This window comes from Zootoca vivipara, chromosome 16 (assembly GCF_963506605.1).
Source record: "Zootoca vivipara chromosome 16, rZooViv1.1, whole genome shotgun sequence".
NCBI classification, from domain to species: Eukaryota; Metazoa; Chordata; class Lepidosauria; order Squamata; family Lacertidae; genus Zootoca; species Zootoca vivipara.
In genome coordinates, this window is record NC_083291.1 from 2,444,997 (window position 1) to 2,472,397 (window position 27,401).

At 43.6% G+C, this 27,401-nt stretch overlaps 1 protein-coding gene across 1 annotated transcript in view; it reads right to left on the minus strand.

Moving 5' to 3' along the window:
- Window positions 1–27,401, minus strand: part of ADAMTSL1 (ADAMTS like 1) — a 486,266-nt gene that overhangs the window by 21,742 nt on the left and 437,123 nt on the right. Inside the window, exons 20-23 of the mRNA XM_060269080.1 lie at window positions 26,024–26,151; window positions 21,225–21,353; window positions 13,281–13,460; window positions 8,178–8,312 (exon numbers count right to left, since the gene is read on the minus strand). Coding sequence (XP_060125063.1) covers window positions 8,178–8,312; window positions 13,281–13,460; window positions 21,225–21,353; window positions 26,024–26,151 — 572 coding nt within the window. The remainder of the gene's footprint in view (window positions 1–8,177; window positions 8,313–13,280; window positions 13,461–21,224; window positions 21,354–26,023; window positions 26,152–27,401) is intronic.

Genomic DNA, 27,401 nt, shown 5'->3' on the forward strand with positions numbered 1-27,401 from the left:
AAGTAAAACTCGCCCCCTGTTCTTGCGGCATGTGCAGTGAAACATTTTCCTATTTCTCTCTTTCTCTCTCTCACCCTTTCTGATATCTATGAAAGTAGTAAGTAACATGTATTTCTCACTTGCACCTGTGAGAGAAGCATCAATCACCTTTGACAGGCGAGATATTCTACATATATTATTTAGTACAAAACATAGTATCTTGCACAGAGAGAATAAAATATAAAGAGATACTGAAGACTGACCTCTCGTTCTGTGGACAGGAATATTAATCCCACCTAATGCATCTTATTGCTAGTAACTCTTATTCTGTGTTTCCTATCTGTCATACATTTTGACTACTTTTTGCTCAAGACTCATCTAAAAGGGCACAGCCTATGGAGGTAAATAAGCCTTTACATCTATCTGTAACCATAATAATAATAATAATAATAATAATAATAATAATTTATTATTTATACCCCACCCATCTGGCTGGGCCTCCCCAGCCACTGTGGGCGGCTTCCAACAGATTAAAATACAATAATCTATTAAACATTAAAAACTTCCCTAAACAGGGCTGCCTTCAGATGTCTTCTAAAAATCTGGTAGTTGTTTTTCTCTTTGACATCTGATGGGAGGGCGTTCCACAGGGCGGGCGCCACTACCGAGAAGGCCCTCTGCCTGGTTCCTTGAAGCTTTGCTTCTCGTGAAGCATGGGGGTATATAGACCTTTTAAATATTCCACTGTTAAGTCCCTTACAGTGGCTTCCCATTTGTGATGGATTGGGCTGGCTTGAATAGAACTCCAGGGTGTTAAGTGTTAAACCCAGCCTCTTAGTTGATTGACGCATTCCATTCCTGAGGGGCGGGACTGCCACGAGTTTAAAGGGGATGGGGAGCAGTTAATTCAGTAGAGAGAGAGAGAGAGAGAGTTGAGAGAGGGTTTTGGGAGCGGGAGTGCGTGGGTGGTAGTGGAGAGTAGAGCGTTTGAGAGGTTTACTGGAACTGAATAAACTAGTTTGAGTTATATGTAACTAAGATAATGAACTAAGAGTTTATACAAATGAAACCATAAAGAACTTTACATGTCCTCCAGTTAAATAAAGCTTTCTTAAATGTTGTGTTAAAAACGGATGTTCCTCCTTATTCCAGCAACGTATCTGACACTCCAAAGGGTGGTGACTGAAGAGAGGAGGCAAAACTAAACCTGAGGAGCAGGAGAATAGTTTATGCCGCAAGGTCACGCACAAGGGAGGCAAGTGCCAGGGAAAAGGGTGCCACAAAGGAGCAAGGGTTGCTAGGGCAAACAGCTGCTGAGCTGAACCTGAGGTGAAAGGGAATCCTTATTGTGGGAACAAGATTGTTCCTGTAACACTTGCTGGGAGTTATTAAGGATACTGAGCCACGTTATTTTGAGAGCTGGAACTGCACTTCATTTACTAGCAAACCCCATATATAAACAGGGAGTTTATTTGGGAGGAAGAAGGAATAGTGGGTTGTTTGTAAAATAACTGAATTCCTTTGACACACTGCTAGTGATAGATAAGGGGAGCTACATCGCTAATTTGGTGGGGATCCGCACATTTTCGGTGTGATCGTCGCAAATTTAGTGACAGCGGCGTGTGATATCGTCGCATATTTGGTGGCAGCGGCGGGACCCGTCACACCATTCTTCCCGCTTTGCAGTGAATAGACTACAAAGTTTGATAAGTTTAAAATAAGTTTACTTACAAACTCATTCAAGGTCTGAGTCCTGCGTTTTTCTATACAGCAGCAGGTAAAAAAGCTTAAGTTTACAAAATGTGGCAAAAGCTTCTGAACACACTGTCTGAACTTGAAGTGGTCAAGCTCAGAAGTCTACTCTGATCAACTTCATATGGTGGAAGAGAGCGAATAGCAGAAAGAAGGTAAAAAACCCAACAACTTTCCTAGCTGCCGTTTACTGGACAAAAGGGGGCGTGACCTTGCGCAACAGCTGGGAATTATAGTTTTGTGAGGGATGAACTACAGTTCCCATGTGCTTTAAATGTATGGTGTGCACTCACCCGGAGAGAGCGGGGCCCTGCAGTCTAGCTTCTCAGAAAGATGCATTCTCTCCCAAGATCCCAAAGTTAGACTTGCAGAGTGCTGGCAGCCAGGCAAAACTAGCTCTGACTTGTGAACTGAACAAATATGATATGGAAGTCACCAGGGGAGAAGACAATAAATATGGAACAGCAGGATTTCCTTTTTACAGTTGACTGTACTTCTCTGGTCATAAAAAGCACACTTTACTAGCAAACTCTGCTGTTATTGTTTCATATCTCCCATGAATAGGGGCCTTTATTGCTTTTTTAAAAACTACTTGTACTGAAAGTCTGGGTCACAGGCTGGACGCGAGTCAAATGATGTGGGTAGAGGCTGGTTTTTGCACTGCTCCATAAGAGTCAGATGAAGGGGTGTTGAACCTGGTGCCCTCCACATGTGGCTGGACTTCAACTCTGACCATGGGCTGGGGCTGAGGGGACTAGGAAGCCAACAGGCCCAGGAAGGCCATAGGGTCTGCATGCCTACCTTAGGAGCAGGTGCATGGTCTGTGGAACCATTAGATCCCAGTTGTGGCTTTAAATGCCTAAGAGGCTTCTGTGGCATGGAGCATCTTTCCCTCTCCCCATCATCCCCGGCCACTGGACCTGCTGGCTACAGCTGGCAAAAGCAGGAGTCTAACAACATCTGGAAAACCACAGGTTCCACATCCCTAGTTTAGTTTTTTTTTAAAACATACTTTTTATTAATTTTACAAAATACAAAAAAAAGAAAAAAAACGGTACATACATAAACACCTTTTCCACCTCCTTCCTACCCACCCACATGGGTCCTCCCCTGCCACAGAAGTATCCCATGTATGTGAACAGTCAGAGATGGTCCATTTTATGCTTGGATTTCTGTCCTCCTCCCCCTCCCCTGACCCCAAAGCCCCCCCCCTGCCACCAGGGAGCTCCAGCAAACCAGGGCAGTACGCAGGAGGCCATCCTTCCAACCATCTATTGTCATACCAAAAAAAGAGAAAAATAGAAATAGGAAAAAAGAGAAAAAAGAAAGGGCAAAAAAAGAGACAAAAACAATACAAAACAGAAATTTTTTTCTTACATTCATGATTGTAAAACCATATTTTGTGGGCTTCCCCTCCCCCCCCTTCCCCGGTTTTCATCCCTTTTTTATCATCTGCAACAGTTTCTTACTTTATAAAAATACACCTTTGTAACTTATACAACTTATAAATCAATTGTTAACATTTTCATCTAATATTCAAATCACTGAAAAATCAAACTCCCATTTTATCTTCCCGTGCCTAATTTTTTCTCCCTCTATAAGCCTCCATATTTTCACATTTTCCAAAATCCATTCACTTTTAAAACTATAACTATTCTCAATTTAACCTTACATCCCCGATTACCGGCTCCACCCCCCCAATCCAGCAAATTCCATAATCAGCAGACCAGTTATAAACCTGTTATTCCATCCATACAATCACAACATCACTTTCCCTTCACCCCACCCCCTGTTTACAGTCTTTTGCCATCCAGGCCACCATACAGGACCCCTGAATTTCTTCTCTTCTCTGCATATTTTTTCCTTCTTCCCTGTGGGCGTTCTGGAGTTCCAATAATACCAATCGTGCCCCCCTCAAAAGCAGGGCACTCCATCCAACTTTTTGTAGAGTAAAGTCATCATTTTTTTCGTGGTGTGCTTCATTTTGTGTTGAATCATCACAGTCCTCATCTTCATCTTTTCCTTCCAAATCACAGTCACCATCATTGTCATTCTCACATTCATCTTTTTCAGTGTCAAAAGCTTCATCTTCTAAAAAATCATATTCTGCCATCACCATCTGAAATTTTTGCTGTAACTCTTGCCGTCGTGTCTCCTCTTGACATAGCTCTATTCTTGTTTCCCACATTAAGGTCAAAACAGACCGCTGGAACTCAGGGGAACACTTTTTTGTTGACATAATTCAATCCTGCCAAGGTCAAAACTTGTCACGTGGGGTGGAATATGATCACAGTTTATTTTCTCGACTCCATTTTAACAAGCTGGCTGCATTCTTCAAGTCTTATTAACAATAAAGTTCGAACTCACATTCACAAACATTTAAACCAAAAAAGAAATTCCACAAAGTCCAGAAATACAAAGTGAAATAAAAATTGACTTATAAATCCTGATCAACTCACTGGGTTGTCTGGGCTGCCGGCTCCCGAGGAAAAGAAAGGTTTTTCTTAGCCTTTACCTCTTGCTGCAGGGCAGTCATAAACCACAGTCTCTCTCCCCTTTCACCCTGCATCAAAGGGGAGATTCTCTTTGATGCCTTTGAGGGATCCTTTTGAATTGCAAATCTTCTGTTTACGGCTTCGGGTTTCTATTTACTGTCTCTTTTGTTGCCGTGGGGGGGGGGGTGGCTTCCTCTTTTCTCCCCTCTCTCCCAGATCCAAATTGTTTTATAATCCAAATCGTGAGGTTACTTACAGTCTTTTCCAATCGTTTTATTTTCGGAAGAATCCAGCGCTCTCCGCCTTCGGCTTGAAGCTTCTCCCTGCTAGAATAACGTTGCCGCTCAAAATGGCCCCCGCGACTTCTACCCTCCTCGCTCCGGAGCTCTTATTAGAGCTAGCTGAAGAGTTGGGGAGTCCGGATTGGGGCTGTGCCGAGCAAATTTGCCCCCGGGACGCCCTTCCCGAGGTTCTAAGGGGCGCAGCGTCGCTCTCGCTGCCCTCCCCACTCCTAGCAGGGACGGGCCGTCTCGGAGACGAGACGAAACCCCGCCGATCGGCGCTGGCGCTGAACCCGGAAGCCCCACATCCCTAGTTTAGTGGCAAACCCCTTACCCATTTCTTTTGGAGATGGAGCAGCAGGTCGCTAAAAATATATATATGCTGATTTTAATCTTTAAAGCCCCAAAGGGCAGAAAACAGCTTAGTTCGTGAACGTTTTGGCTCCCGAATGCCGCAAACCTGGAAGTGAGTGTACTGGTTTGAGAACTGTTTTTGGAAGCCGACCATCTGACGGGCCTCCATGGCTTCCGATGGGCTGCAGGAGCTTCCTGCAGCCAACCAGAAACCACGCTTTGGTTTCCGAATGTTTTGGAAGTTGAACGGACTTCCAGGACAGATTTCGTTTGAGAACCAAGGTATGACTGCATAGGTTTTCTAACCCAAGATGCTAATGATTCTGTTCAGATCTGCCTCACCAAGTTCAGGGGAAGAGGAGAGATATAATTGGGCACCATCTGCCTATTGGTGGCAACAGGCTCCTCCAGATCCTTCTTGTGACCTGAACTGCCTGCCTTGCTTTTTCAGTGATTTGGCAGCTCAATGCAATTGCTGCCGTCATGTCTAGCACTTGACTTAGCTATCATAGCTCTCATATAGACACAAAAACAAAACAAAAAATGTATTTCAAGTGCAATGATAAAAAGAGAATCAAAATCTAGAGACCCTACCTGCCCGCAGACTGTCTCGCCAGAGTGGTGCATGCTCTGGTTATCTCCCGCTTGGACTACTGCAATGCGCTCTATGTGGGGCTACCTTTGAAGGTGACCTGGAAACTACAACTAATCCAGAATGCAGCAGCTAGACTGGTGATTGGGAACAGCCGCTGAGACCACATAACACCGGTCTTGAAAGATCTACATTGGCTCCCAGTACATTTCCGAGCACAGTTCAAAGTGTTGGTGCTCACCTTTAAAGCCCAAAATGGCCTCAGTCCAGTATACCTGAAGGAGCGTCTCCACCCCTATCGTTCTGCCCGGACACTGAGGTCCAGTACCAAGGGCCTTCTGGAGGTTCCCTCGTTGCGAGAAGTGAGGTTACAGGGAACCAGACAGAGGGCCTTCTTGGTAGTGGCGCCCGCCCTGTGGAACGCCCTTCCATCAGATGTCAAGGAAATAAACAGCTATTTTACTTTTAAAAGACAACTGAATGAGGCCCTGTTTAGGGAAGTTTTTAATGTTTGATGCTGTATTGTTTATAATATTTGGTTGGAAGCCGCCCAGAGTGGCTGGGTGGGGTATAAATGATATATTACAGTGGTACCTCGGTTTATGAACACAATTGGTTCCGGAAGTCTGTTCATAAACTGAAGCGTTCATAAACTGAAGCGAACTTTCCCATTGAAAGTAATGGAAAGTGGATTAATCTGTTCTAGACGGGTCCGTGGAGTACTCAACCTGAAGCTCAATCCATTCCAGATGGGTCTGCGGCTTTCGTAAACCAAAAATTTGTAAACCGAGGTGTTCATAAACCGAGGTTCCACTGTATTATTTATTATTATTATTATTATTATTATTATTATTATTATTATTATTATTATTATAAAATCCCCACCGCCCCAAAATCTTCCTTTTAGCTTCTTGGAAAGGTCCACGCCTTAAATATAAACACATAACATTGTACAGTACACTTATTATTAATGGGTCACTAATAAAAATATGTGAAAACTGATGCTTTTCAAAATTGTTGTGGCAACTGTTTATAGGTCCCTGGCAATGTATTATAAAACAGAATACTAAATGCAGGAACTGGCATGCATGGCATTGATACCTTTATCTATATAAAATTATTCTAACAGTCCTAGGTGGTGGCTGCCATGGGTAGATTTACTGTCTTTGATTTAGTTTCCAACTATTTCAAGTGTTACTTATACCCCAGTTTCTCTTAAAGCTTGTGAACTTGAAGCTTCATTCCTAACCCAGCAGCATCTCTGTTGCTGCATTATAAACACTATCAAATATTATTATACAGATTGCACACACACACACACACACACACACGAAATCAGGAAGATTGGATTTCTGCTGATTCTTGGAAATAAATAAGGAAACACCAGGGATGCTTGTCAAATGTTTCCACTTTTCTCTGTGTAACAAGAATGGGTAGCCCTGAAGGAGGGTAGTTATCAAATTAATATTTTGGCGTTCTCACAGCCCAAGCCTACAGATGTCTACTCAAATGTAATAATAATACAGTGGAACCTTGGTTTATGAACACCTCGGTTTATGAATTTTCGGTTTACGAACGCCGTGGACCCATCTGGAACGGATTAATTCACTTTCCATTTCTTTCAATGGGATAGTTCGCTTCAGTTTATGAACGCTTCAGTTTATGAACAGACTTCCGGAACCAATTACACCCATGCTTCGGGTTAAGTACGCTTCAGGTTGAGCACTCCGCGGACCCGTCTGGAACGGATTAATCCACTTTTCATTACTTTCAATGGGAAAGTTTGCTTCAGTTTATGAATGCTTCAGTTTATGAACAGACTTCCGAAACCAATTGTGTTCATAAACCGAGGTACCACTGTAATAATAATAATAATAATAATAATAATAATAATAATAATAATAATTATTTATTTGTACCCCACCCATCTGGGCGGCTTCCAAGAAAGATTTAAAATACATAACATGTCACAGATTAAAAACTTCCCTGAACAGGGCTGCCTTCAGATGTCTTCTGAATGTCAGGTACCGGTAATTATTAATCTCTTTGACATCTGTTGGGAGGGCGTTCCACAGGGCGGGTGCCACCACCGAGAAGGCCCTCTGCCTGGTTCCTTGTAGCTTTGCTTCTTGCAGTGAGGGAACTGCCAGAAGGCCCTCGGCGCTGGACCTCAGTGTCCGGGCAGAACGATGTAAGCCTACCACGTTTAATGGGGGCTTGTTCTCAGGTAAGTGGTTAAAGGATTGAAGCCTAAAAGTAAGAGGAAGAAGCAGAAGAAACTCCCAAAACACCTATCTCAACCACCATTCTTTGCCGCTTCTGTATTTGACAGGTAATTAATCGACCGTTGCCATTTTCAATAACTCTCCAGAAGCACGCAAGCATGAGCCATGTAAGTAGATTACTTTCTCTCTGTACAAAGAGAAGCCAGCATAGACCAACATTTCAGATTCCTTGGTCTATGGGATATTTATACAGAATTCCCAGCACACTGGGGAGCAGATTCGCAATTGGATCTCCCACTAAAGAGAGAGAAAAAAAACCCTACAAAAGGTCAAAAGCAACTACGTGTGTTTGGAATTAAATTTTGGAGCAGCGGTATGGGTGGAGGGGCAGTTCCTTGGAATGAAGTCACTCTCCCACAACGCAAAGTTTCCATGAGCCCTGCTGGGAAGGGAGGGAAAAAAAGCTGAACATAGGTAAATTCTAAACACCTGAACTTACCAATCAGCACAGAACTCCCTGGGCTGAGCACTTTTCTTGTTCCTGAAGGAGATGTTATCACAGAAGGAACGCCTGGTCCTGTGATGGATAACGTGGCTGCCATGTCTTCCAAACGATGACGGAATTGTGGCGGGTCTGGGAACACATTGAAAAGCCTAAGATACGACAAGGAAGCCTCTTAACCAAGGCAGTTAATTCCTGATATTAATTTAGTACCACTCGTGGTATAGTTTGCCACACTGAAAGGTGAGCTTTTCAAACAGGACTATATCTATTTTCTGACTGGGGGAATAGCGAGGGTAAAACATTAGCAAGATAACAGGCCTAATGAACGACACCATGAACAGAACCATTTTCAACGTTGGCGAGTGGAATCCTAATACGGTAAATACAGTGGGATTCCTAAATAGGCAGCAGATGGACAAAACTAAGCTAGGATACACAGGTGAGTCTAGGGCCCATAATTAATCTGTGGAACTCAGTGTTGCAGGATAGGTTTGATGGTCACAAGAAAAACTTTTTTAAAAATCAAATCAAATTCACAGAAAACTGGTTTAGTAGGGGATTCTAGTAAACGTAATAACAAGAGTAGTAGTAGTGGTAATATTGATTGATTGATTACAGTCATACTTCGGGTTAAGTACACTTCAGGTTGAGTACTTTCAGGTTAAGTATTCCGTGGATTAATCCACTTTCCATTACTTTCAATGGGAAAGTTCGCTTCAGGTTAAGTACGGACCAATTAAGTACTTAACCTGAGGTACCACTGTAATTATATTCCACGCATCTGACAGGGTTGCTCCAGCCACTTTGGGTGGCTTCCAACATATATAAAAGCATTAAACATTTTAAATAAAGCTTCCCTACACAGTGCTGCCTTCAGATGTCTTCTAAAGGTTATATAGTTGCTCATCTCCATGACAACTGATGGGAGCGGGGTCCACAGGGCGGGTGCCACTACCAACAAGGCCCTCTGCCTGTAGCTTTACTTCTTAATAATAATATTATACTAGTGATGGTCTATCTCTGACTATTAGATGTGGGATAATAAAATAGAAGGGGTTTCATTATTTAACTGGTCATGATTCTCCTGAGGATATCTCTCAGTAGAAAGAATCCTAAACTTCATGGATTTGTCTGCCCAGCATAAACATGTCCAAGTCACCCTGGTAACACGGAGTTTTCCAGATGACTTTAGGCGTTGATAAATCCCTTAATTCAGAAACTTTCCCATTCAGAGCTTTTTAAAAATTCTAATCGGTCCCCTTAAGTTGATTAAAGGGTTACTCATCATTCAGGGACTTCTGCCTCAAGTTGCTATTTGCCTGCACAAAGGGGCCCCTCGATTTGTGTTGCCTGTCATCACTCTTTGATTTGATGGTGTTTCCTGCTTGGCAGGGGGTTGGACTGGATGGCCCTTGTGGTCTCTTCCAACTCTATGATTCTATGAGTTCAGGTACAACATTTTTCAGTGGAGTCAGTTCACACATCCAAGTGCACCAAGTAAAACTAGTAGGCAAACACTGCAAACCCAAAAGTAAGTGTTCCGGTTTGCGAACTTTTTTTGGAAGCCAAACGTGCTCCGTTTCGAGTGTTACACTTCTGTTTTGAGTGCCACAATTCGGTTTGATTTTGACACTGACAATTTGAGTGTTGCGCTTCCGCTTTGAGTGTTATGCTGAGGTCTGCCTTTTTGCTATTTATTTTGTGGCTCTTTTTTCCCCTTGTTTTTGTGACTCTGGAATCCAGTTCAGCTACTGATTGACTGTGTGACTGCAGTACATTGTTTATTGCTTGCAGTACATTGTTTATTGCTTTCATTTTATGGATCAATGGTCTCGTTAGATAGTAAAATTAATGTTAAATTGCTGTTTTAGTTTTTTTTTTCAAAAAAGGCTGGAACAGATCGATCCATTTTGCATGACTTTCTATGGGAAAGTGCGCCTTGGTTTTGGAATGCTTCGGTTTTGGAACAGAATAAGTTTGAGAACCAAGGTACCACTGTACATGCAATGTGTGAACCAGCCTTTGCACAAGCAACAGGGTTTGAGAAGTCTCTGTTTCTAAAGGTGACGCCAGAGGCAGAAGGGGAATTCCTGAGTTCTGTCTGCATGCTCTGCCTTGGAAGCCTGGGTCAGCAGGGGTTTAAAAACAAGCAAAGCTTCGAGTCCTGAAAAATGAGGTCTGCCACGGGTACTTTCGTATGAGCTGGGAAGCCTCAATCCGCCCAGGCCTCTCCAGAATGTGCACACTCCATTAGCGAATCTACAGTAGCATTTGCTCAGCCTAGCCTATCTTTCAGCTCTCAAGCAGCGGGGAGTAAAAATGGCACAAACGTGTTATTAGGAAGGAAAATCCATCAGCAAGCGCCATAAATCAGCCCTAGGAACACATTTCCACGCATGCTTTGGGCCTGACCATGTCATTCCAAATCGCCCAGCTAGACTCAAACTGCCTGCTATCGTGAAACACAAGACAAAGTAAACCTCACCCTTCGGTGAACTGAGTCCCTGTTTTGTGTGCGCTTTTTAAAAATACAGGGCCGAGTTTGGTTTTTGCATCTGTCAGTGAGGTGTGAAATTGGTCCGTGTCACTTTGTGATTTACCACAGGGCTTGCTTCTCCAGTAAGGAGACTGGGATAGAGAAGCAGGAGGAAAATATTGCCTGCATTTAGGGAAGCCTGTTCTTGGAGAAGGGCCCGTTTCTGTCCTCAGCACGAAAAGCTGGTGTAATATTAAATTATCAAGTATCAGCTCAGTGGAAGTGAGTTCAGGGGTGCCATTTCGGACTCAGTAAGGAGGCAAATATATTTCATTAGAGGTTGGTACTGGGTGTATCCTTGGGAAATTCTTGTCCCAATTAAAAGGGCCATTGTTTGATGCATTAAATAGGCAGGGGAAGCAGGGCCTTTAAGGGCATTTGCCACAATTTCTCTTTTAATACTATAGCAATAGCTGCCATTTAACCCTAGCAAGCTTACCAAGTCAGTCACCTTTCATTTTTTAAGTGAAGAAATTTGTAACACTGACATACATATCTAATACACAAGGCATTTTAACTATGATGACCACAGCCAGCTAATGCGTAGAACCAGCACACAGGCCACAAGTCAAAAGTCCTCCTGAGGAGAAATCACATGTGGTCTCCACATTTCCACATCTCCATTTTTTTAAAAAAAAAGAATCTTGAAGATTCATCAGCATTTTAATTTTGATATCTCCTAATAGACACAACTTTGAATGAAATTTAGCCTATTTCAAGGCAACATTCCCCTATGCAATGCCTTTTTGTAGGTCATTTCCACCAATATATGCATCTTCGTCTACACCTTACTCTAGTTTATGTACTATTGTACACATGGCTTGGGTGGACAGCTGCATTGCAAAATTCAGAGGAGTGCAAATTTTGAAGGTATTGTTTCGGAAAAAGCAGATTAGACAGGTTTGCCTTTAAATGTGAACCGAGCGGGATTTCTCCACCCGTCCTTAGGGTGCATATTCTGCACTTCCTAAGTGAGGATGTTGGCCTCAGACTCGCTTAGGATTCAATTACCAGCCTGTCTGGCTTTGATACATGGAATTGTGGTGTGTCCTTTCATACCCCCCAATTGTGGTGTGTCCTTACATACCCTTTAAATATGGGACTGTCTCTGGAAAACAGGGGCACTTGGAGGGTCTGTTCTTCACGTCAGGCATCAAAAAGTATTGGGTCAGCCCTGTGACCAGTGGCACTTAAGCCATCAAGTGCTTAACACCTTTAGAAACTCGCTGTGTTTTATGTTTCACATATAGCATTAAACCAATGCTGCTCTCCACCTCAATATTTCGTATAAAAAAGGGCTGCAACAATATTCCAAAGACCTTATTTACAACATGAATCCAACCTATCACCAAGTAGGTATTTCACAATTGCACACCTAATGCTAAATTTTTGAGACTGCTTCTGTGCACTATCTAGCTTCTGGAAGTCAAAACCTCTGCCAGTTCCTCTCTTGTAACCCTACTGAGGTCCAAACTGCATGAGATGTTAAATACGTGTCTGCCTCTGTTTGCATTACGAGGGAATTCCCCATTGACACCACCCATATACAGTGGTACCTCGGTTTACAAACACAATTGGTTCCGGAAGTCTGTACTTAACCTGAAGCGTACTTAACCTGAAGTGAACTTTCCCACTGAAAGTAATGGAAAGTGGATTAATCCGTTCCAGACGGGTCCGCGGAGTACTTAAACTGAAAATACTCAAACCGAGGTGTACTTAAACCGAGGTATGACTGTATTGCATTCCCCTCTCCATGCCTGCCTTCTTCCTGTTATTGTGCCCCCAACGTCAGCTGACACCATTTGCCTATTTAAAACACCTGTTCTTCCAGAGCAACTACTCCGAACTTTAAAATGCTGGTGGTCAGCAAAAGAGGTTCAAAGACTGACTCAAGGCAAATAAAAAAAAAATGTAGTATAAACACCAAAAACTGGGAAACACTGGCCTGCAAGCGCTCCAATTGGAGATCAGCCTTTCCCAAAGGTGTCATGGTTTTTGAAACAAAATAAAAAAAATCATTCCAGCAGCACCTTAGAGACCAACTAAGTTTGTCATTGGTATGAACTTTCGTGTGCATGACACGAAAGATCATGTTTCGACTACGTCAGACCAACATGGCTACCTACCTGTACCTAGAACTTTTTGAAGACACTCGAACTCAGGATGAAAGGGAGAAACGTGCTAAGAGGAAAGCATGTTTGGCAAACCCTCACCATGATCAACACCTGCCCGGAAACCTATGTCCCCACTGTGGAAGGTTGTGTGGATTGGCCTCCTCATTTACAGACTCATTTTTAAAATATGGTTTATGGAGGACAATCTTACGCGGCTATGAGGTATCACCAAAGAAAAGAAGAAGAAGAAGAAGAAGAAGAAGAAGAAGAAGAAGAAGAAGAAGAAGAAGAAGAAGAAGAAGAAGACTTCAAATATCATGACTGGTTTGGTCCTGCACCCCTCACTTTTCTATTATGGCAATACTGGTGTTTCTCTCTGAAGTACATGTGAAGAAACCTTGGCAAGAAATGTTAGCTCTTTAAACGACAGTGTAAATTTAAGCTTACCCAGAACAAGAAGCTGAGTGCTTTCGGTAATCTGCCCACGAATGTTGGCTGCCCTGCAGGAGTATAAGCCTTGATCCGAGAGAGAAACATTTTCAATCTGCAGTGACCCATCCTGCAGATAATGACCAGGGGCCAGCTTGATTTTATTCTTGAACCAGGTGAGTTCTGCTTCAGGCACACCTGTTAAGAGAATATATTAAAATAAAATCCTGAGAGATAGAATCTGCATTCTGTGCACTCTGCAAAGGTGTTGTTGAGAAAAGCTGAGGTTACATATGTTGGTTATTATTATTATTATTATTATTATTATTATTATTATTATTATTATTATTATTATTGCCAAAATCCAAGTCTATCTCACACACATTAACTTGTTCTGAGAAGAATAAAAGTAATTCATTCATTCATTCATTCATTCATTCTATGTACACATTATCCTTCAGTGATCAGGATCACAGCACAGTTCACAATGTATTTAAAACACATCAGTAACACAAATCAGTAAAAAAAAAAAATTCCTTCAGTAGCACCTTAAAGACCAACTAAGTTTTTTTGTTTTTTGTTTTGGTATGAGCTTTCATGTGCATGCACACTTCGTCAGATACACTGAAACAGAATAAAGTATAAATAAAATAAAGTATGCAAAAACATGCAAATTAAAACTCAAGATTTGAAAGCAGGCTTCCTCAACCTCGGCCCTCCAGATGTTTTTGGCCTACAACTCCCATGATCCCTAACTAGCAGGACCAGTGGTCAGGGATGATGGGAATTGTAGTCTCAAAACATCTGGAGGGCCAAGGTTGAGGAAGGGTTGTTTAAAGTTATAATATCCAAGCAGCAATTGCCAGTACAAACACCCCAAAGTCTAAGTGAATAAATCTTAGTCTTAAATTGTCTATGAAAACTCATCAACAAGGTGGGTGCACCTCCAATGGAAGGGAGTTCCACAGGTGGGGTGTCACTACAGGTAAGAAAAGGCTACACCAGTGTCTTGAACTGGGCCCAGTAATGTGAAGGCAATTCCTTCAGAATGAGTGTAATAGGATTCTAGTTTGAGGCACTGCTCTCAGTACTCTCTTGCATCCACAATCTGCACCAGCGGCACCTTATTTTTTATTCATTGTTATTTCAATTTGTATGCCCTCTTTCCCACATACATGTGTCCAACATGGCTCACAACATTGCGGCAAGAAAGAAAAAGAATACATGATTACAGTAACAGTCTAAATCAGGCATCCCCAAACTCGGCCCTCCAGATGTTTTGGGGCTACAATTCCCATCATCTCTGACCACTGGTCCTGTTAGCTAGGGATGATGGGAGTTGTAGTCCCAAAACATATGGAGGGCCGAGTTTGGGGGTACCTGATCTAAATCCTAAATCATTTCTTTTTTTCTCTTTTTTTAAAAATAATTTTTATTGATTTTACACATTACAAAACAAAACATACATAACATATTTTCCACCTTCTTCCCACCCCCCCTCCACGAGCTCTCTCCTGCCACAAGAGAGTCCAGTGCAAGTAGACAGTCGGATAGTTGGATTTGTGCCTTCGTCCCTCTCCCCCACCCCAGTGCCCCCTTCTGCCACCAGAGAGCTCCAGGATAACAAGGCAGAAAGAAGGAGAGTGTCCACACAACTATTTATCCAAATACACTTTAAAAATTTTCTACTAAAAAGAATAATAAAAAAGGAAGAAGAAGGAAAAACGAATAAAAAGAAAAACCCACCCGACCCCCCCCCTAAAAAAGAGAAAAAGAAAGAAAAAAGAGAACATTTATAACTATTCATTTTCAATAAACAATGTAGGGGCTTCCCCAACCTCCCCCCTATCCTGATTTTCATTTCCAATTCTCATTTAGCAGATTTCTTATCATTATTCCCATTCTATTTATCAAAATCACATTCTAAATTTAATATTCTTATTTCCAAATCTTATCATAATTCCATCTAATCAATCCTTCTTTTCTTCCCTTGCCTAAATGTTTATCCTCCAAGGACTTCCATTCTTTTTAAACCAATTAAACCATTTTAAACCATTCTAAATTTTAATTTACTATATATCTATTTGTTAATATACCTGTTCTTCCCCTAAATCCTAAATCATTTCAAAACATGGCTATCCAAATTCATTTGAATAATACGGACATAACAACATCTTGATTTTTAATCATTAAAATATATCCATTGATATCAGTTGGTTAAACTGGCTTTCTTCAAGGGTTGCCCCCAGGTCCCCGTTGCAGTAATCCAGACTAATTACTATGTGGACATAATGACATTGGAAACTCCCTTATTCTACGTCAGACCATGGTCTTTCTACACTGACTCCAGGCTTTCAGACAAGCCCCACCAGGCATTGCCAGGGATTCAACATTCTGCAAATCTTGGGGGTATCTCCTGCATATACCGCCACCCCAAGTTCAATATTAGCGGGAGTGATAGCACAATGGAGAGACGGAATCAAGAGCACATTTGCAGCGTCTTCTCCAAACACAGACAAAGCTCAGAGTTCAGGCAAGCGTGGACAATTATCCGATACTTCAGTCTAATGCTACCCTAGTCAGGTACATCCTATTCTGTAATAGACGCTTCTAATCTCAATCCCAATGGCTGTACAAGTTTCAGGTGGTGAACAGAAACGAAATCGCCACATCCACATTTCTTTTCTGGAGTTGGCATGCTGCCTGGGCTCACGTGAAACCAAATCCTAAAACCATGACTCTGATCTATGGTTCTGCAAAACAAAAACGGGGGATTTTATTCAGATAAAAGTAAGGGTTTAAGGATTTGGATGCAAAGTGTTTCTGCCGCAATCTGCAGCAGCGTTCAGAACGGAACGGAATATAGCTCAGTGCTTCTATAACTTTGATCACCTGCACAAAAGAGTTACCCGCTGCTGCCTTCAAGGTGAACAGAGAAGAATCGAAACCAAATGTCCCACCTGCATGGAGTAAATGTCATGGGAAAGCAGAGAGAGAGAGAAGAAATGGCAGGGAGCAGCCCCTAAGCTTTCCCTGTCCTCCTTACGTGAGCCTTATTCCAAAGAAAAATAGGCAATGAAACCGAGAACATGGCGATCTGGCAAAAACTTCAAGGCGTGCAATTTAGGACACAGGTGCAGAGAGGCTGACAGTTGCTATTCAATTGCAGCAGCAGCAGGGGGAGCAAGAGCGTTTCCCAAATCTATGTTTTGTGTTTGCTTTTACTGCATTGTGCATCTGTCACCTGCAGCGCTTGATGGAAATAAGGCTTAGAAAAGGGAGAAGACATTAAACACACACACACACACAGAGAGAGAGAGAGAGAGAGGGGGGGGGACCTGGGTTGGGAAACCTCAGACCAGGGTCCAAGTGGAGCCCTCCAAGTCTCTCTCTATAGCCCTAACCAAAGTTTCCATCAAATAAAACAACAACAAATAAGAAGCCATGAAATCTTCAGAGTGAGAAGATTAAGGGCTATGACGGATAGTCCTTGGTTTTTCCCAACTGGAACAGGGAGTACAGTATATTCAAAATGGTACAGGTGGAAGTATTTTTCTTAAGAAAAACCAAGGACTATCCGTCAATGGGCTGTATTACTCAAGTAGAAAAATATCACTTCCTAAGCATTGTTCCGCCACACCGTTATTTGTTACACTTTTCGCTCTTTCTTCCTCCTCTTGAGAGCTCAGAGCAGCTTCCATTGGGCTCCCCATCAGACAGAGCGGCTTCCATTGGGCTCCCCATCAGACTCCCATCCGAGGCGGTGCCCAGGGCCAGACCTCCATGCAGTGCGATCCTAGCCATGTCTACTCGGGAGTAGGCCCCCTGACATCACCGTACACTCTCACCATCTGTGCATGAGGAGGAGCCCAACATGGATGACAGGATGTGCATCAGTGGTGGTGGTGGGAATCCCATGTTTCGAATGCATGGCCCACCCATCCCCCCACTCAATCATCAAAAGGCTCTTTAGCTCCTCCCTCTCACAGAAGCAGCAGAAGACAAAGCACAGCATCACGTTGACTGAATGGATGCGGTCAATGTGTTTCTGCTGACCACCGTTTCCTCGCAGGGCTCTTTCCTCAAAGACCCCAACTCCTTTGTTGCATTTGTGTTGCCATATTATTCGTTTTAAAGCCCAGTTGCTTCATGCTCTTGCGTCCGAGCTCTGTTGTCTTTCCAATATGTGCACAATGTACAACCGTCTAACTACTGGGAACATGACCCGCCCCCATACGCTCTGCCTCCGACCCACCTTATGTAGCCTAGTCGCTCTCAGGGGTGCCAACTTGAATAAAATATTGGGGGAGGGGGCAAGGTAAGCCCCGCCCGGCATAATTGATCACATGATGTGTTGCACACACACCACTTGAATGGCAATGTCCATCAACTTGGGGGGGGGCAAGCCCCCTCAAATATTTTATTGGGGGTGAGCTGAAGGGACCTCAGCCCCTAGGATTTGGCTCACATCGCAGAGTGGGGTTTGCAAACTTCTAATGCAGATGGCATCTAACTGAAAGACTAAGAGACAAAGACAATAAGAGACTTCTAAAAAAGATTGGGAACCATTTATGAGGTACTTACAGGAGTAATATAAAGAAATGGAATTGCTAGCAGGGTTTGAGTAAACACAATAAATTATGTAAATACAGTGGTACCTCGGGTTACAGATGCTTCAGGTTACAGACGCTTCTGGTTACAGACGCTTCAGGTTACAGACTCCGCTAACCAAGAAATAGTAACTTGGGTTAAGAACTTTGCTTCAGGATGAGAACAGAAATGGGGCAGTGGGAGGCCCCATTAGCTAAAGTGGTACCTCAGGTTAAGAACAGTTTCAGGTTAAGAACGGACCTCCAGAATGAATTAAGTTCTTAACCCGAGGTACCACTGTAAAGGTATAATTAAGTATAATACGAAGTGAAAATTACAACAGACAGGGAAAGCCAACATGCTCATAACCAGAAGAGGAAATTGAGGGAAGTCCGGGGGGGTTGGGGGGTTGGGGAAGTTTGGGGAATTTTTTTAATCTTTATGTTATGTTTTTTTATTATTGTTTCAGGTTACAAACTCCGCTAACCTGGGAGAGTTACCTCTAGTTGAGAACTTTGCCCCAGGATGAGAACGGAAATTGTGTGCCGGCAGCGCAGCGGCAGCAAGAGGCCCCATTAGCGAAAGCACGTCTCTAGTTCAGAACAGTTTCAGGTTAAGAACGGACCTCCGGAATATGAGGGAATTGCTAGACCAGGGATGGGGAAACTTTTTCTCTGTTGAGGGTTGCATTCCCACTTTCTGCTTCTTGCTTTCCTGCTCTCTTCTATTTCTCTATGCCACCTGCTTTCTGTCTGTTTTTTGACAAATAAATATGAGCTATATCATGGGTAGGCAAACTAAGGCCTGGGGGCCGGATCCAGCCCAATCGCCTTCTAAATCCAGCCCGCGGGCAGTCTGGGAATCAACTTGTTTTTACATGAGTAGAATGTGTGCTTTTATTTAAAATGTATCTCTGGGTTATTTGTGGGGCATAGGAATTTGTTCATATCTCTCTCTCCAAAATGTAGTACGGCCCCCCCACAAGGTCTGAGGGACAGTGGACCGGCCCCATGCTGAAGAAGTTTGCTGACCCCTGAGCTATATAAATAGTTATACGAGTTAAATAACTTACTTAACAAGGTAAACAGAGGACAGTGAGACCATATAACACCGGTCTTGAAAGACCAACATTGGCTCCCAGTACGTTTCCGAGCACCATTCAAAGTGTTGGTTTTGACCTTGAAAGCCCTAAATGGCCTTGGCCTGAAGGAGCATCTCTACTGCCATTGTTCAGCCCAGACATGGAGGTCCAGCTCCGAAGGCCTTCTGCCAGTTCCCTCCCTGCGGGAAGCAAGGTTACAGGGAACCAGGCAGAGGGCCTTCTCGGTGTGGCGCCCGCCCTGTGGAACACCCTCTCGTCAGATGTCAAGGAGATAAACAACTGAATGACTTTTATTATTATTATTATTATTAATAATAATAATAATAATAACAACAACAAATAATTAATAATTAATAATAATTTATTATTTATACCCCACCCATCTGGCCGGGTCTCCCCAGCCACTCTGGGCGGCTTCCAACAGAAAGATAAAACACAATAATCTATTAAACATTAAAAGCCTCCCTGAACAGGGCTGCCTTCAGATGTCTTCTAAAAGTCTGGTAGTTGTTTTCCTTTTTGACATCTGTTGGGAGGGCGTTCCACAGGGCAGGCGCCACCACCGAGAAGGCCCTCCGCCTAGTTCCCTGAAACTTGGCTTCTCGCAACGAGGGAACTGCCAAAAGGCCCTCGGTGCTGGACCTCAGTGTCCGGGCAGAATGATGGATGAAGGCAGCCCTGTTTAGGGAAGTTTTTAATGTCTGATGTTTTATTGGGTTTTTAATCTGTTGGGAAACCCAGCCAGATGGGTGGGGTATAAATAATAAATATATAAATATATAAATATATATATATATATATGTTGTTGTTGTTGTTGTTGTTGTTGTTGTTGTTGTTGTTGTTGTATTTGGACACCGAACTGCAGCAAAATGGAAACAGCACCAATTGTGACAAATATAGGTTGAAATGTAAACTTCTGCTTTCTTAAATTCCTACTTGCTGCCCACATGAAATGAGGTCAATGGCTACGTGTGGCCTTGAATCCACATGATTGTCCACTTCTGGACTAAATGATCCTTTCCAGCTATATGATTCTTAGTGGTCTGAGCTGTTCCTTTCCTTACTGGTGATATTCTGGACACTGTTCCTATTAATCTATTGGCTGTTTCAAGTCCACACCTGTCCTAGGCCAGCCAGCCAGTCCATTTGATTACAGCAGTGTTTCCCAAACTTGTGTTTCAGACTGCAATTCCCAACATCCTTGACCACTGGTCTTGCCAGCTAGGGATGATGGGAGTTGTAGTCCAAAACAGTGGGAAACCCCAAGTTTGGGAAACACAGGATTACAGTAATGAACTGCAGCATGTCCAGCCCCAGCACTTAGATTTCTCTCGCCTTCTTAATCCAAAAGGCTCTCCTATCATGTTGTAGCTAGGTGTGAGCCCTGTGAGGCGGCTACTGAGTAGGACTTAAGCCCCATCTGCCTCCCCTGCCGCCCAAGAGGATAATCAAGTGTCCTGGTTATTTTCTTCCACTCATTGACTTGCCAATTATTCTCCTTTACTCATGAATGGGAATGGATGTTGTTCGCACTTGTTGTTTGTTATCCAATTAATCTACACGCACTGGCTGCGTTCCAGCGAGTAAGTACCGCAAGAGCAGCCAAGAATTTCAGACTGCTGGCGTCATAACCACAGAGCTAGTGGTTCTTTGCCATCCGTCCTTAGCCATGGGATTCGGCTGCACACACGGCTTTCTGGATTGCAGCAGCTGTGCACTCCATCGCTCCTTCTAATGCCGAACTCAGTCTCAGCGCGACGACAGCTTTGCAGCCAAACAGAGCCACTGAGCAACAAGGCAATACCTGTACGTTTGGGTGAATCTCACAGTTTGGAGAAGTATAAACAAAATCTTTTTTAAGAGAGAGAGAGAGAGAGAGAGAGAGAGAGAGAGAGAGAGAGAGAGACCTGCCCTTAAGCGACAACTCACATCCCCTGCAAAACAGAAAGTTGCATGGAAGGAAGGAGAATGGGGAAGAATGAGGAATGGTAAATGCACACATATAACCAAGTTCTGGACCACCTCGTTCTGTGAAACTCAAATGACAAGATAGGAGAAACGGATGAAGTAGGAAGGACAAGATAACGAGATGATCGGGAAAGGCTAAAAAGGTGAGAGACGGAGGGGCTGAGAGTGGGAGAGGTGAAGGAAGCAGGAGGGATAACTGAAGCAGATATGAGAAACAGTGGGGCTGGGCAGGGGAGAAATGGAGAGGAGGGCAGAGCAGAGGAGCCAGAGGAGGGAGGACATGGCGAGCAGAAACCTCTCACCTGCAACCTGGCAGTTGATGGTCACGTTTGCTCCCAGGATGGTTTTCACAGTGCTTCCAATATCAGCAGTAACAGCAGGCAACTCCTTGTTGACCAGGGTGGCTCTTGATGTCTTTATTAATGGCTTCCCTGTAAGCAGAAGGGATTACGGATTATTAAATAGAAAAAAGAAGAAGCAAAATATGGGTTCTGCTACTCTTCCTGAAAATAGCGCAAGGAATTGGCACAGTCTATATTTTGTCTCCTGGCTGTAGCAGACAGCCCTCGATTAGTACTACCATTTCCTTTCCCCCCCATACTGCAAAATCTGTTGTTGTTGTTGTTTAGTCATTCAGTCGTGTCCGACTCTGCGACACCAGAGCAGAAGTACAGGTTGTTGTTGTTTAGTCGTGTCCAACTCTTCGTGACCCCATGGACCATAGCACGCCAGGCACTCCTGTCTTCCATTGCCTCCCGCAGTTTGGTCAGACTCATGCTGGTGGCTTCGAGAACACTGTCTAACCATCTCGTCTTCTGTCATCCCCTTCTCCTTGTGCCCTCCATCTTTCCCAACATCAGGGTCCTTTCCAGGGAGTCTTCTCTTCTCATGAGGTGGCCAAAGTATTGGAGCCTCAGCAAAATTTAGTATGATGCTAAAGCTGTGGTCTAAACCACTGAGCCTAGGGCTTGCCAATCAGAAGGTCGGCGGTTTGAATCCCTGCAACGGGGTGAGCTCCTGTTGCTCGGTCCCAGCTCCTGCCCACCTAGCAGTTTGAAAGCACGTCAAAGTGCAAGTAGGTAGATAGGTACCGCTACAGCGGGAAGGTAAACGGTGTTTCCGTGTGCTGCTCTGGTTTTGCCAGAAGCGGCTTAGTCATGCTGGCCACATGACCTGGAAAAACTGTCTGCGAAGAAACGACTGCTCCCTCGGCCAGTAAAGCGAGATGAGCGGCACAACCCCAGAGTCGTTCGCGACTGGACTTAACTGTCAGGGGTCCTTTACCTTTTTAAAGAGTCGCAAGCCTTCAGATGTTCTGCTATATCATCTTGCAAACTGTCAATTTCTTCAATTTTTTCTCTCCCTTAAGTCTGCTCACCCTCATTGGTGGGCGGTGTTGCGGCCAGGTCCTGGACTTATAAGTGATCCGACAAATGGCAGGCCAGATCGCTTGGCTGCTGGCTATTGGCCAATGCCATCAGCCCTTGGACAGGGCGTTCCCCAGGCAGAAGGTCCAACCAGCAAATGGGGATGCTTGGGCTCACTCCCAGGAGTTGTTAAATTGCGGCCTGTTGTGGTTTACCCTTAGATGCATTCCCAGCAGATGGGCTGGAGTGGAATCGCAACGGTTTTTCCCAATGCCTTTCCCAAACCATTCTCTACTGCAACCCATAATGTTGTGGCCATATTCAAGCCAAAAACCCTAAATGCTGTTGTCCTGTGTGGTTATTCATTTCCCCTAGGGAACTGTGGGGTCATGGGGTCATGGCATGTAAAACGTTTTAACCTACTTCGTACAAAGTAGCCTACTCAGACTAGATCGTTCCTCTTTTGGAAGGAATTGTTCCCGATCATGCACAACTTCATGTACTGTACTTGCAAACTTCATCTCAAAGTCATCTCTTTCCCCCACATTCCCCATCTGACAGCTATGTGCATGGATACAGGTGTGCAAATGCAGCATGGAGTCTTCTTCTTTGGAGGTCTTTCAGCAGAGGCTTGACAGCCATATGTCAAGAATGCTTTGATGGTGTTACCTGCTTGGCAGGGGGTTGGACTGGATGGCCCTTGTGGTCTCTTCCAACTCTATGATTCTATGATTCTATTTTGGAAACAATTTGAAGCATACAATTTGGAGAGAGGGGAGCATATACACAAATGGAGGATGCATAGAGATAATTTTGGGGACAGCAAAAGACAAAAAGAAATGAAATGAACTAAAATAGAACCAGTTGCCCCTGGCATGGTAAAACATTACGCCAAGAATGTTGGCAGTTCTTATACGATTGAAAACAATATGGTGGTGTGTAAACTGGAGCATGATAACTGCTCATTCACATGTCAAATCCTACTTAAGTCTTTATTCTCTAAGATTAATGTCAAAAGTCCTCTTGAACAGGAGAGCAAACCAGACAAAAAAAAAAAGCCAGTTGCAACAATAAACGAAAATTTTCATGACTACAGCCACAATCCTGATGTCTCAAGTGTGTACCCATCCAGCATCTGTATACATATTCAGGGCTTCCTCCATAATGTTAAGTTTCATTCTCCTTGTGCCTTTATTTGCATGTCTCCAGGGTGGAGCCCCAGAAGCTGGAGAAATTAACTTGTGCATTGAAGGGTTAATCTAAAGTAGATTAACCACAGTCAGATGAACCACAGAAAACGTTCCATGCTGCTGGAGAGAGAGGGAGGGAAGAGCTCAAAACGCCCCAGCCCAAGTGAGACTCCATCTAGCTTACGTTATCTTCTTGCATTGGGGCCAGCCCACTTCTGAAGGCATTGTGTGAGAGAGCTTCTTAGGGCTGGCCGGCTGCATGCTTATCTCCCAGAAGTGGGATTGTTCATGGGCCAGCAGAAGACAGAATGGATGCCGTCGTGTGATTCCATGGGCTTGGGCCCAAAACAGGAGCATACAAGGCCTATGAATTAATCCAGCTATAAATCAACAGCGGCACTAAGAGGGGAAAAGCTGGCTAAGAAAGGATGGGTGAAAGAGGGAGGAGAAGGAGGAAGAATTATGGGTGCTTTAGTTGGCAGCAGCAACCAAAATGGTTGAAATCTGGTTTTGTTCCTGTCCTCCTGCCTCTCCGCAGATTCCGCTGCTGCGAATTAAAATCCATAAACTGCCTTGACAGCTGAAATGGACTCATGTGGAACAGGCAGCAAGCTAATCCACGTATTTTGAGAGGATGCCACGAAGCCCTGGTGCTGTGCAGCTTCAATTTCAGTGGCACTTTTTGTACAGGGGCAGGACTCTAGTATCCCTGAGACATCAATGTAGAGCAGCATATCCAAGCACAAACATGTTCCATTCAGTCATGGAAAGTTCACCAAGTTCTGATGTTTTACAGGGTGCTCCTAAATCAAGGAGGAGGAAAAAGAGACCTCAAATGGCAATTGGCCTTTTAATTTTTCCTGGTGGTTTCTTCTTCTTTTTCTTCTTTCACAATCTCTTCGTTAGACTAAATATCTGTCAGCTGCTCAGCCCATAAAAAGTAGCAAACTACTCCAAAAATGGAACCACATTTTCTCTCTGGGCCCTCATGTGTTAAATTAATCAAAGAGGCTGAGTGTTTCATTTAGACTGCTCAAAGCTTACCCACTTCCTCTGCAGAAAAGTTCTGGCCTCCACTTTTGAAAGAAAATGTGTGTGGTTTATTTTTCCTTCTTCTTCTTTTGGTTAATTGCATTTTCATTATCTCAAACTTGGTGTCCAGATTTCCAGCTGCTGAGTGACTGGGCACCTTCAACTCCTGCTTGACGGATGAGGCTATTCAGAGACTTCCTTCATGTAGCATTGTCTCTTGAAAATATGACCCAGAGGGCCTTGCATTTGCTAATTTGTTTGCATGAGAAAATGAAATCAAGACATGGAGCATTTTATTAGAAAAATGATTGCTGGTTGCTGAAAACCCAAAGGCGTGTCTATCTGTTTCGTGTATTCCCCTCTCCCCACTTTTTCGGGAGACAGTGATTGATTAGCCTGGGCTGGATGAAAACTGTGACTTGAATCAAGAAGCTTTCTTCCAAAAATGTATTCTATACTTTTAGCCTTTGAAACTTGCCCATCAGAAGCATAACTGGCTGCAAAGGCTCTCTGCAGAATGGATTCTTATGTCGCACCACAAAATGCTAAGCCTGAAAACTTCCATGTTAAATCCATTTTTGATACCATTCCATTGTTGATAGGAGAGTTCCATAACAGATGAATTATTCCAGTGTTTTATATTACAGTGAAGTTTTTTTTAAAAAAGAGTCTACATTCTCCTAATTGCATTAGTTTTTCAAGGAGACACAACTGTACTGATTTTCAATGGAAATATTCCAAAAGTAGGCACGAAGCAAGCAGAGAGAGAGAGAGAGAGAGAGAGAGAGAGAAGGGGGGGGATGCATAACACGAAACCTGGACATAACACGAAACCTGGGTTGGGAAACCTCAGACCAGGGGCCAAGTGGAGCCCTCCAAGTCTCTCTCTATAGCCCTAACCAAAGTTTCCATCAAAAAACCCAACAAACTGCTGTTAGTTTACATGGAAACAGTTGCTTCTGATCCCCTCCTTGCAGCTGGGGAGGCGCAGGGAGCAGGTTTGCTGCATGGAATGTGAACTATGGTTTAGCATTACATCCAAACAAGATAAATATCATGCTGTATATCAGGGGAAGGTGACCTTTTAAAAAAGATATCCACACACCTGAAACCTTGTGGTACATTTTACCGAGGCTTTAATGTCACTGAATGCGTATGGGTGATAGAAAATAACCCTGTCAGAAAGGAAAGCTGTTGTATTATCTGCTTACTCGTTTTAGCAATCGTCCTACGATGACTCAGATTTAGCCTTTTCTCTTTCTTTGGCTTTGTTTTTCTATTTTTCTCTGGATTGCAAAGGAATACTGAATTTTTGCTGAAGATGTAATTTTTTGCTGGGTGCAAAAGCATTGCTAAACTATTTCAACTGCTGTTGCTCTGAGTAGAAACTTTACAATATCTGCAAGGGCTTTGCACCTCAGACCCTGGCCTGCTCCACATCTGAGCTTAACTATTCGAAAACAGAAGAGGAAAAAGCAAGTATTTCTGTGATGACTGCTAGGAACATATTACCTGCTAACGTGACGGCAATGGAAACAGAGTCAGATCCCAACGCATTAGTTGCATTGCAGGTATAGAATCCGACGTCTGCTTCGACAGGCTCCAGGATTTGCAAGGAGTCATCTGGCTGAAGAAGTATCCTGCAGCGACAGACCAATAGGTAAGTCTAAGATCCCTTGCCAAGTATGCTATTACTCAGCACTTCTAAGGGGTAGGGGGGGGGGAGAGAGAAAGAGAAAGTTCCAGCTAGCTATTTAAATAAATATATATGCAGAACAACAAGTTACAAGGCCTCATACATTCCAATTTTGTAGATTCTGTTTAATTAAATAACAAGTTTTTAAATCCAGCAATAACAAACCACATAAGGCATCTGTAGCCTTCTGTTTTTTAAACCATGCACATATTAACTTTTCAGGTTCTACCTTGATACGGCACACTGCTGTGTGCATTGGCGTTGACTTGTTCAAGTCCTACTGCATGTCTCAGTGCCTTGCAGCCTCCCCACCGCAGCTTCGCAGCATCCGTTAATTGCAATCTCTAGTAATCTCTATGCTTCACAGGGTTGTGAAGCATAGGGTTGTGAAGCATGAATCTCTATGCTTCACAGGGTTGTGAAGCATAGTCTTCACAACCCTGTGACCACGTCCCAAGGCAGGCAATGGTCCCCAAAGCCCAGGGCCTGGTGACTACCTCTGCCTAACCATCAATCTGGTCAATACGGTCACCCCAAAGCTCCGCATCATCCTTCCATTTCACCTTTCCCCAGAAAACATGCATATATTTGTTGCTGGGCCTCCAAACATCTGAGGTTGCCTTAGCTAAGTTTCCTCCCTTCCCAGCCTGGGCTGTTCATATTCTAAGGCTTCTCCAACTATGTGGCTAAATTTGATGCAAGGGGGAGCGAAATATTGGATTAGGGAAATCCTCTTTCGAATGTCATTATCATGTGAAAGACTAGGGGGCTGCCAATTTTTAAGGAGCAGATTCCACTGACTTCAGCGCAAGTAGCATCACGATCTCTCCTGTGGGAACTACTGGAAACAGCCCATTAACAGCATCTTGTTTTTCATACACAATGCTACTTCGAATACCTATAGATTCTTTTGAATAATCGCTCCCAGAGCGGGACTCCAACATTTGCTGAAAACCATGCTGCCACTGTTGGTTGTTCTGAGATGGAAGCCCCAGTGGCTGCTTCAACTTCGAGCCTCTTTATATTGTAGGAGTCAGGGGTTGCCAACTTTTCTGAGCCCATGGGCATATTTACAAACCAGAAAAACTGTTGTGGGCATCACATACACACGCAAAGCATCCTATTCTTCTCCCAAACCTGATAATCAGTAGGAGAAGGGTGGGGAGATGACCCTACAGGCATCAGGACAGGCCT